At 43.3% G+C, this 19,443-nt stretch overlaps 1 protein-coding gene across 4 annotated transcripts; it reads right to left on the reverse strand.

Moving 5' to 3' along the window:
* Positions 1–11,173: 11,173 nt before the first annotated feature.
* Positions 11,174–19,215, reverse strand: LOC113876039 (cationic amino acid transporter 3-like). 4 transcript variants are annotated; one of them, XM_027514840.1, is made up of 12 exons: positions 19,152–19,215; positions 16,994–17,390; positions 16,256–16,414; positions 14,142–14,319; positions 13,828–13,940; positions 13,458–13,683; positions 13,083–13,288; positions 12,879–12,981; positions 12,481–12,677; positions 12,109–12,275; positions 11,729–11,837; positions 11,174–11,561 (listed from the first exon to the last, which is right to left on the reverse strand). In XM_027514840.1, exons 2-12 carry the CDS (start codon positions 17,370–17,372, stop codon positions 11,473–11,475), a joined length of 1,926 nt encoding a protein of 641 aa, XP_027370641.1. In that variant the 5' UTR covers positions 17,373–17,390; positions 19,152–19,215; the 3' UTR covers positions 11,174–11,472. The 4 variants fall into 4 exon arrangements, with proteins under 4 accessions (XP_027370641.1, XP_027370642.1, XP_027370640.1 ...); XM_027514841.1 differs by having other exon boundaries at positions 13,458–13,680; positions 16,994–17,393; positions 19,152–19,213; XM_027514839.1 differs by having other exon boundaries at positions 16,994–17,393; positions 19,152–19,213.
* Between the last annotated feature and the right edge of the window lie 228 nt (positions 19,216–19,443).

Here is a 19,443-nt window from a genome sequence, read left to right on the forward strand (position 1 = left end):
TCTGGAAAAACAGAAACTCTGTACACATTAACCAACAATTCCCCCTTTTTCCTTCCCCAGCTCCTGGCAACACCATTCTACTTTCTCCCTATGAATCTGACCACGCTGACCACTTCATTTCAGTGGAACCATCCAATATTTGTCCTCTCTTGTCAGCCTTATTTTATTTGTATAATGTCCACTAGGTGTGCCCATGTTGTAGCATGTATTATATTCTATTCCTTTTAAATGTGGAATATACTGTGTTATTGGTACCTACCACATTGGCTTAACCATACTTTGGTCAATAGGCACTTGGGTTGCTTTCATATCTTCAAATCAGATCAGATCAGGCGCTCAGTTGTGTCCGACTCTTTGCAACCCCATGAATCGCAGCACGCCAGGCCTCCCTGTCCATCACCAACTCCCAGAGTTCACCCAGACTCACGTCCATCGAGTCAGTGATGCCATCCAGCCATTTCATCCTCTGTCGTCCCCTTCTCCTCCTGCCTCCAATCCCTCCCAGCATCAGAGTCTCTTCCAATGAGTCAACTCTTCGCATGAGGTGGCCAAAGTACTGGAGTTTCAGCTTTAGCATCATTCCTTCCAAAGAAATCCCAGGTCTGATTTCCTTCAGAATGGACTGGTTGGATCTCCTTGCAGTCCAAGGGACTCTCAAGAGGCTTCTCCAATACCACAGTTCAAAGGCATCAATTCTTTGGTGCTCAGCTTTCTTCACGGTCCAACTCTTACATCCATACATTTCCACTGGAAAAACCATAGCCTTGACTAGACAAACGTTTGTTGACAAAGTAATGTCTCTGCTTTTCAATATGATATCTAGGTTGGTCATAACTTTCCTTCCAAGGAGTAAGTGTCTTTTAATTTCATGGCTGCAGTCACCATCTGCAGTGACTTTGGAGCCCAGAAAAATAAGGTCTGACACTATTTCTACTGTTTCCCCATCTATTTCCCATGAAGTGGTGGGACCGGATGTCATGATCTTCGTTTTCTGAATGTTGAGTTTTAAGCCAACTTTTTCACTCTCCTCTTTCACCTTCATCAAGAGGCTTTTTAGTTCCTCTTCACTTTCTGCCATAAGGGTGGTGTCATCTGCATATCTGAGGTTATTGATATTTCTCCCGGCAATCTTGATTCCAGTTTGTGTTTCTTCCAGTTCAGCGTTTCTCATCATGTACTCTGCATATAAGTTAAATAAACAGGGTGACAATATACAGCCTTGATGAACTCCTTTTCCTATTTGGAACCAGTCTGTTGTTCCATGTCCAGTTCTAACTGTTGCTTCCTGACCTGCATACAAATTTCTCAAGAGGCAGATCAGGTGGTCTGGTATTCCCATCTTTTTCAGAATTTTCCACAGTTTATTGTGATCCACACAGTCAAAGGCTTTGGCATAGTCAGTAAAGCAGAAATAGATATTTTTCTGGAATTCTCTTGCTTTTTTGATGATCCAGCAGATGTTGGCAACTTGATCTCTGGTTCCTCTGCCTTTTCTAAAACCAACTTGAACATCAGGAAGCTCACGGTTCACATATTGCTGAAGGCTGGCTTGGAGAATTTTGAGCATTTCTTTACTAGCGTATGAGATGAGTGCAATTGTGTGGTAGTTTGAGCATTCTTTGGCATTGCCTTTCTTTGGGATTGGAATGAAAACTGACCTTTTCCAGTCCTGTGGCCTCTGCTGAGTTTTCCAAATTTGCTGGCATATTGAGTGCAACACTTTCACAGCATCATCCTTCACGATTTGGAATAACTCAACTGGAATTCTATCACCCCCACTAGCTTTGTTTGTAGTGATGCTTTCTAAGGCCCACTTGACTTCACATTCCAGGATTAGTTACTGTGAATAATGGTGCTGTGAACATGTGTGTACACATGTCTCTTCCCAAGTGTGATTTCAACTCTTCTGGGTTTATCCTCAGAAGTAGAATTGCAGGATTATATGTTTTTAAGATATTTTATATTCTGTGATGGAGAAATAGTTCACATACTGAGGTATGGGGAAGTCAGTTTGGCTTATCTGTGGTTCAGCCTGAACTTTGTGTAAAAAACACAGCCTGTCAGACCCTCAAAGCACATCTGCTTTAACCTTGAGGTAAAGAAAACTGTTTTGAAATATTAAAAGCAGCAAGGGAAAAACAACAAATGACACACAAGGGGATTCCCATAAGGATAACAGCTGGTCTTTCAATAGAAACTCTACAGGCCAGAAAGGAATGGCAGGACATACTTATACTGATGAAAGAGAAAAACCTACAACCCAGATGACTGTACCCAGCAAGGATCTCATTCACATATGAAGGAGAAATCAAAAGCTTTACGGACAAGCAAAAGCTGAAAATTTCAGCACCACCAAACCAACTCTTCAACAAATGCTAAAGGATCTTCTCTAGACAGGAAACACAGAAATAGTTTATAAACTCAAACCCAAAACAACAAATTAAATGGCAACAGGATCATACTTATCAATAATTACCATAAATGTAAATGGGCTTAATGTCCCAGCCAAAAGACAAAGACTGGCTGAATGGATACAAAAAACAAGACCCCTATATCTGTTGTCTACAAGAGACCTACCTCAAAACAAGGGACACATACAGACTGAAACTGAAGAGCTGGAAAAAGATATTTCACACAAATGGAGACTAAAAGAAAGCAGGAGTAGTGATACTCATCAGATAAAATAGACTTTGAAATAGAGGCCATGAAAGATTCAAAGAAGGACACTACATAATGATCAAAGGTCCAATCCAAGAAGAAGATATAACAATTAAAAATGTACATGCACCCAACATAGGAGCACCACAATATGTAAGGCAACGCTAACAACTGTGAAAGGGGAAGTTAACAGGAACACAATAATAGTGGGAGACTTTAATACCCCACTCACACCTATGGATAGATTAACTAAACAGAAAATTAACAAGGAAACACAAGCTTTAAATAACACAATGGGCCAGTTAGACTTAATTGATATCTATAAGACATTTACCCCAACAATGAATTTTACCCTTTTCTCAAGTGCACACAGTACCTTCTAGAGGATAAATCACATCCTGGGCCATATATCTAGGCTTGGTAAATTCAAAAAAATTGAAATCATTCCAAGCATTTTGTCTGATCACAATGCAGTAAGACTACAGGAAAAAATACAAAAAAAAAAAAAAAAGACTACTGTTGAAAATACAAACGTATGGAGGCTAAACAACACGAATCACTGAAGAAATCAAAAAGAAATCAAAATATGCATAGAAACGAATGATAATGAAAACACAACAACCCAATACCTATGGGACTCAGTGCTAAGGAGAACGTTCATAACAATACAAGCTTACCTCAAGAAACAAGAGAAAAGCCAAATAAATAACCTAGCTCTACACCTAAAGCAACTAGAAAAAGAAGGAACGAAGAACCCCAGGGTTAGTAGAAGGAAAGAAATCTTAAAAATTAGGGCAGAAAGAAATACAAAAGAAACAAAGGTGATCATAGCCAAAATCAACAAAGCTAAGGCTGGTTCTTTGAGAAGATAAATAAAATAGACAAACCGTTAGCCAGACTCATCAAGAAACAAAGGCAGAAGAAGCAAATCAACACAATTAGAAATGAAAATGCAGAAATCACAGCAGACAACACAGAAATACACAGGATCATAAGAGACTACTATCAGCAACTATATGCCAATAAAATGGACAACTTGGAAGAAATGGGGAAATTCTTAGAAAAGTATAACCTTCCAAAACTGAACCAGGACCAAATAGAAAATCTTAACAGACTCCTCACAAGCACGGAAATCGAAACTGTAATCAGAAATCTTCCAGCAAACAAAAGCCCAGGAGCAGATGGCTTCACAGCTGAATTCTATCAAAAATTTAAAGAGAGTTAACACCAATCCTACCCAAACTCTTCCAGAAAATTGCAGAAAGATAAACTTCCAATGTCATTCTATGAGGCCACCATCACCCTAATACCAAAACCTGACAAAGATGCCACAAAAAAAAAAGAAAACTACAGGCCAATATCACTGATGAACATAGATGCAAAAATCCTTAACGAAATTCAGCAAACAGAATCCAACAACATATTAAAAAATCATACATCATGACCAAGTGGGCTTTATCCCAAGGATGCAAGGATTCTTTAATATCCACAAATCAATCAATTTGATACACCATGTTAACAAATTAAAAGATAAAAACCATATGACTATCTCAATAGATGTAGAGAAAGCCTTTGATAAATTTCAACATCCATTTATGATAAAAATCCTCCAGAAAGCAGGAGTAGAAGGAACATACCTCAACATAATAAAAGCCATATATTATAAACCCACAGCAAACATTATCCTCAATGGGGAAAAAATTGAAAGCATTTCCCCAAGAGTCAGGAACAAGACAAGTGCCCATTCTCACCACTACTATTCAACATAGTTTTGGAAGTTTTAGCCACAGCAATCAGAGAAGTAAAAGAAATGAATCCAGATTGGAAAAGAAGAAGTAAAACTCTCACTGTTTGCAGATGACATGATCCTTTACATGGAAAACCCTAAAGACTCCACCAGAAAATTACTAGAGCTAATCAATGACTATAGTAAAGTTGCAGGATATAAAATTAACACACAGAAATCCCTTGCATTCCTATACACTAACAATAAGAAAACAGAAAGAGAAATTAAGGGAAAAAATTCCATTCACTATTGCAACAAAAAGAATAAAATACTTAGGAATAAGTCTACCTAAAGAAAGAAAAGACCTATATATAGAAAACTATAAAGCACTGATGACAGAAATCAAAGAGGACACAAATAGATGGAGAAATATACCATGTTCATGGATTGGAAGAATCAATATACTGGAAATGAGTATACTGCCCAAAGCAATCTACACATTCAATGCAATCCCTATCAAGCTACCAATGGTGTTTTTCAGAGACCTAGAACAAATGCTTTCACAATTTGCATGGAAATACAAAAAACCTCGAATAGCCAAAGTAATCTTGAGAAAGAAAAATGGAACTGGAGGAATCAACCTGCCTAACTTCAAACTATACTACACAGCTACAGTCATCAAGACAGTACGGTACTGGCACAAAGACAGAAATATAGATCAATGGAACAAAATGGAAAGCCCAGAAATAAATCCACGCACCTATGGACACCTCATCTTTAACAAAGGAGACAAGAATATACAATGGAGAAAAGACGATCTCTTTAACAAGTGCTGCTGGGACAACTGGCCAACCAATTGCTAAAGAATGAAACTAGAACACTTTCTAACACCATACACAAAAATAAACTCAAAACAGATTAAAGATCTAAATATAAGACCAGAAACTATAAAACTTGTAAAGGAAAACGTAGGCAAAACACTCTCTGACATAAATCACAGCAGGATCTTCTATGGCCCACCTCCCAGAGCAATGGAAATAAAAGCAAAGATAAACAAATGGGACCTAATTAAACCTAAAAGCTTTTGCACAATGAATGAAACCGTAAGCAAGGTGAAAAGACAGCCTTCAGAATTGGAGAAAAGAATAGCAAACAAAGCAATTGACAAAGAATTAATCTCAAAAATAAACAAGCAGCTCCTGCAGCTCAATTCCAGAAAAATAAATGGCCCAATCAAAAAATGGACCAAAGAACTAAACAGACATTTCTTCAAAGAAGACATACACATGGCTAACACAAGAAAAGATGCTCAACATCACTCATTATCAGAGAAATGCCAGCCAAAACCACAATGAGGTACCATCTCACACTGGTCAGAATGGCTGCTATTAAAAAGTCTACAAACAGTAAATGCTGGAGAGGGTGCAAAGAAAAGGGAACCCTCTTATACTGTTGGTGGGAATGCAAACTAGTACAGCCACTGTGGAGAACAGTGTGGAGATTCCTTAAAACACTGGAAATAGAACTGCAATATGACCCAGCAATGCCACTGCTGGGCATACACACTGCAGAAACCAGAATTGAATGAGACACGTGTACCCCAATGTTCATCGCAGCACTGTTTATAATAGCCAGGACATGGAAGCAACCTAGATGTCCATCAGCAGACGAATGGATAAGAAAGCAGTGGTACATATAAACGATGGAGTATTACTCAGCCATTAAAAGAATTCATTTGAATCAGTTCTAATGAGGTGGATGAAACTGGATCCTATTATACAGAGTGAAGTAAGTCAGGAAGAAAAACACCAATACAGTTACTAATGCATATATATGGAATTTAGGAAGATGGTAACGATGATCCTATATGTGAGACAGTAAAAGAGACACAGATTTAAAGGACAGTTGTTTGGACTCTGTGGGAGAAAGTGAGGGTGGGATGATTTGAGAGGATAGCATTGAAACGTGTATATTATCATATGTGAAGCGGATCGCCAGTCCAGGTTTGATGAATGAGACAGGGTGTTCAGGGCTGGTGCACTGGGATGACCCTGGGGGATGGGATGAGGAGGGACGTGGGAGGAGGGTTCTGGATGGGGAACACATTTGGGTCCGAGGCTGATTCATGTCAATGTTTGGCAAAAACCACTACAATACTGTAAAGTAATAAGCTTCTAATTAAAATAATTAAATTAATTTTTTAAAAAAGAAAATCTGTTTTGAAGATAAGGATGAGCAACTGTCTTCTCACAGGTCCACACCCTGGAAGGTAAAGTTCCCTTCCTAGACACCAGGGTCCTGTCGTCTCACTGTCTGTGCACTAGCTTGTCTCTTGAAACCTTGAAGGAGAGAACCCTGTCATGCGTGGTGTTTGCTCTTTGGTCAGACAAGGTATAAGACAGTATTGAAAAAGGTGCTTCAAGAAAGCAGTTCCTCAGAGTTATCTGAGCATCTGTCTCTAGAGTATAATCCTCAATTTGGCTCAAACAAAATGCTTCCCTATTTCCATTATAGATTGTTTATTGATTATTTCTTTGGCTGCTTGAATTTTTGATGACCAAGGACCCTGCGGGCTAGGGGCTGTGAAACTGGGGGTCCCACTCAGACCCTGCTCCCTCCCAGTCCTCTTAAACTTCTCAACTCCCCACAGTCTGTACACGACCTGAGACACTCCAGTGTGGGTGCACCCCAAGCCCAGCTGGACCCCAACCAGGAGGAGGGGAATTTAACATCTGATATTAATTCAAGCAGCACAGCATTGAATAAACATCGCACTTGTGTCCAGCCTTGCACAAAGAGGTGGAAGAGGGTAAATGAGAAAATATCCTTCAAGGAGTTCTGTTTGCTGAGCACACAGGCAAGGAGGGAAACGGGATGTAAGAGGTAAGGAGCTCCAGTCTTCAGGAAGGAAAACCAGGGAGCGGGAAGTGGAGTGGTGAAGGGCTGACTAGATTCTGAAATCTATCAAGTAACCCCTAAGATAAGACCCTGGACACAGACCGTCAAAGCAGGACTTAAATGTAGTAGTTGACTCTTACATTAACTTCTTTTTTTTAATTGAAGTATCAGATCAGATCAGACGCTCAGTCATGTCCGACTCTTTGTGACCCCATGAATCGCAGCACGCCAGGCCTCCCTGTCCATCACCAACTCCCGGAGTTCACTCAGACTCACGTCCATCAAGTCAGCGATGCCATCCAGCCATCTCATCCTCTGTCGTCCCCTTCTCCTCCTGCCCCCAATCCCGCCCAGCATCAGAGTCTTTTCCAAAGAGTCAACTCTTCACATGAGGTGGCCAAAGTACTGGACTTTCAGCTTTAGCATCATTCCTTCCAAAGAAATCCCAGGGCTGATCTCCTTCAGAATGGACTGGTTGGATCTCCTTGCAGTCCAAGGGACTCTCAAGAGTCTTCTCCAACACCACAGTTCAAAAGCATCAATTCTTCGGCGCTCAGCCTTCCTCACAGTCCAACTCTCACATCCATACATGACCATAGGAAAAACCATAGCCTTGACTAGACGAACATTTGTTGGCAAAGTAATGTCCCTGCTTTTCAATATGCTATCTAGGTTGGTCATAACTTTCCTTCCAAGGAGTAAGCGTCTTTTAATTTCATGGCTGCAGTCACCATCTGCAGTGATTTTGGAGCCCAGAAAAATAAAGTCTGACACTATTTCCACTGTTTCCCCATCTATTTCCCATGATACTGTAAATTTTTTTTTTTCTTCAAAAATCCAACTACACACAGTGGAATAAAGTCGTTTAAGGTGTTGTTGAGAGTTTAGACACTGTCCAACTGTCACACCAATTAGCCTCTAGGGGGCATAATGCCTCCAAGGAGAAATTGCAATTCTGCTTACCAGTTGTAAAATACTGCAATTCAGTTGCTCAGTCATGTTTGACTCTTTACAACCCCAATGACTCAACATCTCTGAGATATGCCTGTATTGGCTCTTCACTTTGCGTCATATCGTTTATTTATTTATTTATATTTAAATTTATTTATTTTTAATTGAAACATAATTGCTTTACAATATTATGTTGGTTTCCGCCATACATCACCATGAATCAGCCATAGGTACACGTATGTCCCCTCCTTCCTGGGCCTCCTCTCCCACCTCCCACCCCATCCACCCCTCTAGGATGTCACAGAGCACCGGGTCTGAGCTCCCGGTGTTATAGACCAACTTCCCATTAGTGATCTATTTTACACATGGTAATGGATGTGTTTCAATGCTCCTCTCTCAATTCTTCTCACCGTTTCCTTCCCCAACTGTGCCCACAAGTCTGTTCTCTATGACTGTGTCTCTACTACTGCCCTACAGATAGGTTCCTCAGTACCACCATCTTTCTAGATTCCATACACATGTGTTAATATATAAGATTTATTCTCTTTCTGACTTACTTCACTCTGTATTAAAAGCTCTAGGTCCATCCACCTCATTAGAACTGAGTCAAATGCATTCCTTTTTATGGCTGTGGGTCATACCATTTAATCAACATAAAAAGTGCATCATTTTTCCGCCCTGGAGAATTGTCAACATTCTGGTTTTGGTTGACTGTGTTTTCACTCGAAATGTGAATCTGTCCCTTATGTTCACGATGAGCTGTAGTTGATCTAGAGGCTTGATGACTTTCTGATTCAGCTTTTCATCAGGACTGTGTTCCAGGCGGTGTTCTGTGCTGCCTGTTACAGCACCCTGGGTAATACGGGATATCCGGTTGTCCCCCAGCAGTAAGGGAGGAACAGCCATCAGGTGATGTCAGCCTCCTCCATCAGAGTTTCACCTGACAGAATCAGTCATATTAATTGTGTCTTAAATCTGATTTCATTAGAACTTGCAAGGCAGTGACTTTGCCTAATTCTGTTCATCCTCCTCCATCTATTTTAAATTCATTTAATAACTTTGGTTTTTTCTAATGACAATACTTTGACCACCTGATGCGAAGAGCTGACTCATTTGAAAAGACCCTGATGCTAGGAAAGATTGAAGGCAGGAGGGGAAGGGGATGACAAAGGATGAGATGGTTGCATGGCATCACCAACTCGATGGACATGAGTTTGAGTAAACTCCAGGAGTTGGTGATGGACAGGGAGGCCTGGCATGCTGCAGTCCATGGGGTCACAAAGAGTCACACACGACTGAGCAACTGAAATGAACTGAAAAACTTTGCTACTCAGTATCTTGAACTCCAGCTCTCCTTCACTGTATTTCAGTTGCTCGTTCCCACAAACAGTCCTCCACCTCATTATTACCAACATCTTCAATGTCTATAATCTCAATTACAAGCTTTCTGTTTGCAGCAACACTTTTTTATTTTGACTTCCCTGTTTCATGTCCCATCTTTTAGTTCCTTTTCCATTCAACTGTAACCATTTATCAACCAACCACTACTTCCCATCCCCTTCACCCACCTCTGGCAATGCAGGAGGTTTTTGTTTGTTTGTTTGTTTGTTTTCAATTAAGAACTTTTCCTCATCGATTCTACTGTGTAACTCTTAGGGTCTATGATGGAAGAGTAAAGTGCTTATTACACAGTGTGATTCTGTATCTCAGGGAAGCTGGAGGAAAAGATGAAAATGACTAATTATCTTTCTCACTGTAAAATAACCCACCTTATCTGTTATTGTGCTCTTTTTCTTAAAATCTACTTTGTCTGGTATTTATATTGCTATGCTAGCTTTCTATGTTACTGTTTGCATGATGTATCTGTTCCTTTCCTTCTACTTCCAACCTGTCTCTTTTCTCATGTTTAAATTGCACCTCTTTTTTCTAAAGAAAGATTTGAGTTGCCATATAACAGGAACATGAATTGGTAGTTACAAATCCTCCCACAAAGCAAAGCTGAGCCTCAGATGAATTCTCTGCTTAAATTCTATCAAATATTTAAAGAAAAAATAATATGGACACTTTATAAGCTCTGTCAGAAAAAAAAAAAAAAGCAGTATGAGAATATGTTTAAAGTCATGACATTAAATAAAGCTGATTAGATTTTCAATTTTTTTAAAGTGAAATTCTTTCTTTTAAATTCATTTTTAATCTCTTTTTCTTATTTTTTGGCCACATTGCACAGTTTTTAGAATCTTAGTTTGGTGACTGGGGACTGAACCATGGCCAAGGCAGTGAAAGTGCGGAGCCCTAACTCCTAGACCTCCATTGAATACTCTAAGTGTAACTCTTTTTCTTTTGTTTTTAATATATATATTTTTTATGTGGACCATTTTTAGAGTCTTTATTGATTCCATTTTGTGTTCTGGTTTTTTGGCCATGAGGCATGTGGGAACTTAGTTCCACAACCAGGGATCAAATGGGCACCCCCTGCATAGGAAGGCCAGGTCTTAACCACTGGACGACCAGGAAACCCCCTAAAGTGCAACTCTTGTCATAATATGGGCTTCCCTGGTAGCTAAGTTGGTAAAGAATCTGCCTGCAAGGCAGGAGACCCTGGTTCGGCACCTGGCTCAGGAAGATCCGCTGGAGAAGGGATAGGCTACCCACTCTAGTATCTTGGGCTTCCCTGGTAGCTCAACTGGTAAAGAATCCGCCTGTAGTGTGGGAGACCTAGGTTCCATCCCTGAGTTGGGAAGATCCCCTGGAGAAGGGAAAGGCTGATCACTCCAGTATTCTGGCCTGGAGTGTTCCATGGACTATATAGTCCATGGGGTCACAAAGAGTCGGAAACGACTGAGCGACTTTGACTTTCTTGTCACAATATATGGCTCCTGTGTTTCCTTCCATGTGACAGTTTATGTGTTTTCACTGGAAACAGGCACAAGGAGGCCGTGCTTATGTTCAAGTTAATACTTTATTTCTTCCTCTGGTTTCTGCTTACATTTTTGTACATTTTTCATGAAAATTCACTTTTCTGGATGTGTATTATGCTTTTCAATGTTTCCATCAGCATTTGCAGCATTAAAGTCACTTTGTCCACTAGCAATAAATACACGGCTGTAAATGCATTCCACCTTCACGACCATAGAGGCTCACAGTGCCCCTCGAACCAGCAGATCTTCCAGTGCATGGAGGGATTCCACACAGCATCTATGTCCTCTAGTTAAGACAATTCATGACTAGGGATGTTTCTGTTAAGTCTGAAAAGTGGAGGCTGCTGGCTGTTGATCATTGTTCTCTCCCAGGCTGTGTTGGATCCCATATCCAAAGTATATGGCAAATCCTAGTAGGGAAATGAGACAGTGAGAAGGGAAAGTAGGTGCCCTCCTCACTTACAGATGCCCAATAAGGCTCCTATCATGGTGTCTGACACAGTTTAGGAGAGAGGTAGTAAGAAGAATAATGGACTCCGTCACTCAAGAGGCCTCTGTAGCCCAGAAAACCACTCACCAATCGCCATCCAGATGCCAAATTGGGCCCAGGTCCGAGTGGTCATCTGAATCATTAAGTAAACATTCATAAAGGTGCTCACCAGGAAGAGGGCAGGCAAAGCAGGGACCTGTGAGCAAAGTCAGTTCATTCCTGAACACACCCCATATGTCTGAAAGGGAGACCCTACCCCTTGTGGGCAGGAAAACTCCACTTCTACTCAGACTGTGTGCTCAGTGCTTAGTGAGACTGAGTTTGTAAAGCACTGAGGGTGGATTAGGGAAGAGTCCATTGGTTTCAGCAAATCCCCTCATTGCCTGTCCAGCAAAGGATGTTTAGACCTAAAGCACGCAGACTTCCTTCACTCGAGGTGGACACTTTGGGCACATGAGGTCACCTACCCTGAACGGAAGAGTACTGGGGTTCTGGGGCTGCCTCCAGATGATGACCGTGACCCCAGTGATGAGCAGCAGCAGCAGCACAGCCACTGTTGTGAGCACGGGGTCTCCAGAGAACACCTGGCTGGACCAACGGTACAGGATCAGGCTCAGGATTATCAGCAGAAGAACTGTAAGGGTCAAGGTGGAGAACAGGCTGGACTCAAAAGACGAAGATGTCAGGGCCTTGGGTCACATCCCTCCCCAGGATGCCCACATCAGAAAGAGCCATCATATCTCCAAGATCTCCATCATATCTCCAACTGACAAAATACACACTCCAGTACCATCCTGTCAATTTCAGAATATGACCAAAGAGAAATCACCACTGCTCACCAAGGGAGGCACATCCATAGACAATCTGGCCAGATTTCCGGGTGGGGATGGTGCTTGGAGGGAACCACAGACTCTGTAGAATGTTTGAGGTTCCTGCTTCAGGTTCAGATTCCAAAGGACCTCCTTCAACTTCAGGCTTTGTCTCAGTTTCCTCCTCTGTTTTCTCCTTCTTGCTTCCGTTCTGGGCTGGTTGATACCTGAATTTGAAATACTAAGGCAATATTAGTAACAGCCCCTACTGCTGATCCAACATCAGTCTGCCTAATGCCTCTCTTTCCCCAATCAATGGTACAGAATGTTGAGGAGGCAGCATGAAGGTAGAAGATGATTCCCTCCCCATCAACCCTTACAAGTCAAAGACCGCCCCCCCCCCCAGTCAAGGTGTCATGGGGTCTCACCTGAGGACAAGGACAGAAAATATCACCAGGGAGTGAGCGAGCAGGGACTGAAATGACATGAGGTCCACCAGGTCAGTGAAGTCGAAGAGTAACGCCATGACCGCTGGGATGAGGGAGCAAAGACGGTGGGGGGAGAGTTAGAAACGACTGGAAATATGCAAGTTAAGAAGTATGATTTTAAAAGGGTGAGTTTTGTTTATTCACCTGCAAGAGTTCCAGGAACCAAGATGGCCATGATGGGGGTTCCTGTGGGGGCAACGGTGTGGACAATGATGCGGGCATAGGTGGTGCGGATAATGATGGTGTGGGCATCGGTGTGGGCAGGGATCCAGGCAAGTCCCCGGAAAAGGAGCCCATCCTCTGCCATTGCATAGGTCAACTGAGACATGATAAACATGATACTCAGAAGGCTGGAAGAGAAAATGGGAATGTGTGAGAAGGTGCAGAAGCAGGAGAGACCGGGGCTTTTGCTCCCTGGTCTACATGGGGCAAGATGTCTTTCTCTCTCATCTCTCAGTCCCAAGGGCCGGGGATACCCGAGCATCTGACAGTAGGTGAGGAGAAAACCATGACACTGACCTGTATAAAAGAATGGAGAGGGTGCCAACAGCCATGACATATTTGGCAGAGTTCCACCCAACATAGATGAAAGGCTGCAGCAAGGGGCTCTCAAGCTGAATCAGGTAGTAGGGCACCATGAGGGTGAGGGCCGCCGAGACACCAAAACACACCAAAAAGCAGATGAAGAGGGAGATCATGACAGCCAAGGGCATGGACCACTGAGGATTGCTGGCTTTTCTCCCTTCCGGAGAAGGTATTGGGTCAGTAAACACCAAACTCACTTTACTCTTCAAACTTCAAAAGCAACCTAACCTTCTACCCACCCCTGTGTCCAAGGGCAGCCCATTCTGTTCCCAAACCCCAATGGGACACACGATGCCCATGTTACCTGCATTGACAATGCCAGCAAAACCAACAAATGCGTAGAAACATGTAGCTGCTCCCTGGAGAATTCCATCAAAAGCAAAAGGCAGAAACCCTCCAGAACCCAGAAGGCCCAAGCTATGGTGAGAGAAGCAAAGAGGAAGAATGTGGGTGAGCTGTGTTCAGCCATCTCTACTGGGCTCCTCCCTTAGTACCACAGGTCCTGGGCTCCAGGACCACGCTTGGACAATCACACCAGGTCTCATTAGTCCCCAGCATATTCCCAACTCTGCACACCACACACACATGCATTAATACAACCAAGGGTGCCCTCCTAACCTGTAGGCATCACCAGATCCAGCTGCAGCCAATGTGTAGTCCTGTTCCGTGAGCTTCCAGTTGTGCAAGTCTCCCTTAATGAAGCCAGAGAGGATGATGAAGCTGAGGACCAAAATGTTCAAGCCTGTGAACACTTTGTAAATCAGGGTTGACTCATAAACTCTCAGAGCCAGGAGTCCTGTGGGAAAAATGGAAAATGAGACAACAAAATAACTAAATCCAGCACTCCCCTAGCAATCCATTGGTTAAGACTCTGAGCTTCCACTACAGGGAGCAGAGGTTCAATCCCTGGTCTGGGAGTTCCCCATGCATTGCAGTGACGCTAGAGAAATCAATAACTAAATCCATAGAGACAGAAAGCAGATGAGTGGTTGCCCAGGGCTGGTGGTTGGTGGTTGGTGGCTGTGGACAGATGGACAGTGACTGCTCAGTGGGTACAGGGTTTCCTTTTGCTGTCATGGAAACGTTTGGTACTGGATGGGGGTGGTGGTTACACAGCACTGGGAATGTACTAAGTGCCGCTGAATTGGACACCTGCTGATGGATATTTTCTTACTGTGACCATCATCTCACAATATCCATGTCTATCAAATCATCTTAAACTTTTACAATGCTGTTTGTCAGCTGTTGTTGTGGTTCAGTTGTTCAGTCATGTCTGATTCTTTGCGACCCCATGGACTGCAGCACTCCAGGCTCCCCTGTCCTTCACTATCTCCCACAGATTGCTCAAACTCATGTCCATTGAGTCAACGATGCCGTCCAACCATCTCATCCTCTGTCGTCCCCTTCTCCTCCTGCCCTCAGTCTTTCTCAACATCAGGGTCTTTTCCAATGAGTCCATTCTTCTCATCAGGTGGCCAAAGTATTGGAGCTTATGTTTTCGGCATCAGTTCCTCCAATAAATATTCAGAAATGATTTCCTTTAGGATGGACTGATTGGATCTCCTTGCAGCCCAAGAGATTCTGAAGAATCTTCTCCAGCACTACAATCAAAAGCCTCAATTCTTTGGTACTCGGCCTTCTGTATGGTCCAACTCTCACATCTGTACATGACTACTGGAAAAACCATAGCTTTGACTAGATGGACCTTTGTCAGCAGTGATGCCTCTGCTTTTTAATATACTGTCTAGGTTTGTCATAGCTTTCCTTCCAAGGAGCAAGTGCCTTTTAATTTCATGGCTGCTGTCCCCATCTGCAGTGATTTGGGAACCCAAGAAAATAAAGCCTCTCACTGTTTCCATGTTTTCCCCATCTATTTTGCATGAAGTGAATTATATCTTCCCTTGTAGCTCAGTCAATAAAGAATCTGCCTGCAGTGCAGGAGACCTGGGTTTGACCCCTGGGTTGGGAAGATCCCCTGGAAAAGGAAATGGCAACCCACTCCAGTATCCTTGCCTGGAAAATCTCATGGACAGGGGAGCCTGGTGGACTGTACTCCATGGGAAAGTGTCGGGCACGACTGAGTGACTAACACTTACTTAAAGCTGGGAAAAACAATAAAATGGTTAAATTGACATGAATTTCCTCTCAGTTAAAAAAAAAAACAAAAACACATAGCTTTGATCTCAGTACAGAGGAAGAAACTTGTTGGTGTAGGTAAATGATTATCAGCTGGGGTGATTTTTTGCTCTAAGAGACATTGGCCCTGCCTGTTGACATCCCAATTGTCACAGTTTGGGGGTTGGGTGTCACTGGTACCTAGTACATAAAGATCATAGATGCTACTCAACATCCAAGAATGATTTTTTGGGGGGTACCCCTCTTGGCATGTGAGATCTTAGTTCCCTGACCAGGGAATGAGCCCAAAACTTCATCAGTGAAAGCACAGTGTCCTAACCATTTGACCACCAGGGAATTCCCCCAACAACATTAAAAAAAAAAAAAAAAAAACAGAAAATGTACAGGACAGCAGCCCACACCAAAGAATGATCCAATCTAAGTTACCAATAGTCCAAGGGTAGAAAAAATGCTCTCTGTCTTGCCTTCCTCTCTTTCTTATTCCAAACCCTTTTTCCCAGTCTTAATTCCCCACCCTTCTGCCACCCTAAGCCTTCCCCATGCCAGCTCCCCCTCCATACCCTGTTCTTTCCTTTCTGTCTCTGGTCCCTTCTCAACTGTGAGCAGCAGCACCAGGCCCAGGGCAAGAAAGTCTGGAAATGAGGCCAGGAAGTAGGGCATTTGCAGAGAGAAAGTTCCCTCTAATGCCTCAGAGATGTGGTTCCCAATCAGGTTGTCAAAGATGGAGCTCCAGGCCTGGGCTATACAGGCAATGGCTGCAGCAACAGAAGAAGGAATGTTTACAAGCAGACAGAAACTGAGCCCCTATTATGCACCATGTGAGATATTTGGGGCAGGAGGTGAGCAAAAATACACCTGATCTCAAAGAGTTTCTTCTCATGGGGTGGACAGGGGAGACCCAGGTGGTTCACAAAAGGGCCAACTATTTAATATTCTAGAAGATAGAAGTGATGGAAAACAAAGAAACACAGGTAAATGAGACTAGGAGGGACTATATCAGAGTTGAATTTTTAAGTTGAGGTGTAAGGGAAAATCCAGGAAGGCAACAGCTCAGCAAAGACTTCACTGTGGTCAGAGGATGAGCCTAGGGATGTGCTTCCCTCTCACCTGCTCCCTACAGTTCCCTTTACTCTGGTTTCTCTGTCCATCACTTAAGGAAAGCAGGACAGACCTGCGTGCAACGAGGTTGTGCAGTTTTCCTGCCACCATTTCCCCTCTCCCAACCCTGCCCCAAAGGTGGATAACAGAGTTCTGATGAATGAGTGAAGCCCCTACTCATCTCTCCTACTTTCTCCATCTTAAGGCCCACTTCTCCCCACTCCCCATCATCTCACCAGTAATTAAATACAGTAAGAGGTTCCAGCCAGTGATGAAGGCGTACAGTTGTCCCATTGTGACATAGCTGATGAAGTACACAGTACCAGGTTTTTCTACTCCAGCTGCCAACTCAACATAACACAGCCCAGACAACAGAGTAGTCAGGCCGGCCACCAGTAAGAAAAGGATGATTGCTGGTCCAGCTACGTATTTGGCCACTCCCCCAATCAGGATGTATATGCCAGCTCCCAACATGTTGTCCAAACCTATCACCACCAGGTCCAGGGTGTTCGGAGGAGGGGTCTCAGAACTCTCAGGTTCCTCCCTGAACTGTGGCTTCCTGCGGACCAGCTTCTGACCAAACTGGCGAAGATACTGACCCAGCATCGTAGACATAGTTGAGGGGGCTACGATCTGCTGAAAAAGCAAGGCATGAAGTCATCAATGATGTCCATCTGCCCTTGACCCTGGAAGCTCAATTCCACAGAGGAATGGAGGGATGGGGAGCAGGTGGTAAAAGGACACACTGGGCAAGTTCTCTCTGTGGGAACTTTGGTTTCTTAAAATAAAGAAGATTTTTAATGTTTCAAGATTACTCGAAGATTTGCTTGAAGAGAAGTGAGGGGTACAAGAATATGTCTTCCCAAATGTGCCATTTTAACTCAAGGATTCTTTATGAGCTAAAGGTAATTAAGACCCAAAAGGCTTGGGAAAAGCTTCCTGTCACTCCCTTGTCTGTGTGTGTTAGTTGCTCAGTCACGTCTTTGCAACCCCAATAGACTTCTCTGTCCATGGGGTTCTCTAGACAAGGATACTGGAGTGGGTTTCCATGTCCTCCTCCACGGGATTGTCCTAACCCAGGGATTGAACCCAGATCTCCTGCATTGCAGGCAGATTCTTTACCATCTGAGCCACCCTTAAGCCACTCGCCAATATACAAATATTGTATGGTTCCATTTCTATGACGTATCAAGAGGATAAAAGCCATAGAGACAGAAAGTTGAATGGTGGTTTGCCAGGGGCTGGGGTTAAGGGGGAAATGGGGAGGTATTGTTAAATGGGGCACAGTTTCCATTTTACAAGATACAAAAGAGCTCTTCAGATTGGCTGGACAGCAATGTAAATACACTTAACATTAGTGAACTGCACACTTAAAAATGATGTAGGTGGGAATTCCCCGGCAGTCCAGTGGCTAGGAGTGAGAACTTTCACTGCCATGGACCTGCATTTGATCCCTGGTGGGGGAACTAAGATCCTGTGAAGCATGTGGGTGTTGGGGCTGAATTTTGAAAAGAACAGTTATGATGGTAAATATTATGTCATGTATATTTTACTACCTTTTTGCTGTTGTTATTGCCAAAGATAAATAAGAGACCAGCTTCAAAGTGTTGCTGGGTGTACAAACCTTAAGGTGATTGAATACAAATCAACATAGCATTAACTTGAGCAAACTCGGGAGATGGTGAAGGACAGGGAGGCCTGGTGTGCTACAGTCCACAGGGTCGTGAAGAGACAGGCATGACTGAGTGACTGAACAACAACCTACCATCATTACCTACAGACACCAACATCTGCTGTTATGCAAGTCCTTTACAGTTCCCTCATATCAGCAGATGAGGAACTCATAGATTTAAAAGGCAGACGGTATGCAAGAGACTGAAGTGGGTGGCCCATATATCATAAGCCCTGTATAAAGATAATCTTCACTATTGTTTGAGCATCATTCAAAAAAAAAAGTGAGTGATAAAGAGCCTGCCTGCCAATGCAGGAGATGTAAGAGACGCTGGTTCGCTCTCTGGGTTGGGAAGAACCCCTGGAGGAGGAAATGGCAACCTACTCCAGTATTCTCGCCTAGAGAATCTCCATGGACAGAGCAGCCTGGCGGGCTACAGTCCATAGGGTCACAAAGAGTCAGACATGACTGAAGTGACTTAGCACACGTGCAAGAACCTCCAGGCACTGATCGAACCTCCCCTCCCGCTGGCCACCCCCCACCACTGATTCTCACACAAAACACAAGAGCTCCCAGCTCCTGTTTTCATCTGTAAAACGGGTCTCTCCACCCTCAGGCTGGAGCTGGACTGACCCCCTCCACTCTGGGGTTGCAGAGGTCTCTTTAGGAGGATGTGAACTCAGCACCCAGTCTCCTACAGAAGAGGGTGACCCAAGACTTACTGGATCCTTGGAGCAGAGCCTGGAGCACTGGGTCAGTCACGGAGGCTGAGGGTAAGCCGTGCGGGGCTGGAGCTGAGACATCTCCAAAAACTGAAGCAGGGAGTCCTGAGCACAGAAGACAGTCCTCACCCCTGGGTTGTTGGGGTGGGGGTGGGGTTGGGCGGGCGGGGACCATCTGTTCTGTTGCTATCAGCCCTGACTCCTCTGTGGTTACCCTCGGGGGAGGTTCTGAGAGGGTTTTGTTTTTTTTTAAGTAGTTAAAATGATTTTTTGTTAATTAATTAGATTACTG

Source organism: Bos indicus x Bos taurus, chromosome 18 (assembly GCF_003369695.1).
Source record: "Bos indicus x Bos taurus breed Angus x Brahman F1 hybrid chromosome 18, Bos_hybrid_MaternalHap_v2.0, whole genome shotgun sequence".
In the NCBI taxonomy this organism is placed as follows: Eukaryota; Metazoa; Chordata; class Mammalia; order Artiodactyla; family Bovidae; genus Bos; species Bos indicus x Bos taurus.

Excerpts from the sequence above, each read along its gene's own strand:
- LOC113876039 (XM_027514840.1), bottom strand. The coding sequence starts at position 17,372 with ATGTCTACGATGCTGGGTCAGTATCTTCGCCAGTTTGGTCAGAAGCTG. Across the intron at positions 12,678-12,878 it reads TTTTCTGTCCTTGTCCTCAG|GTATCAACCAGCCCAGAACG; the intron begins GTGAGACCCCAT and ends TTTCAAATTCAG. Across the intron at positions 12,276-12,480 it reads CTATGGATGTGCCTCCCTTG|TTCTTCTGCTGATAATCCTG; the intron begins GTGAGCAGTGGT and ends TGACCCTTACAG.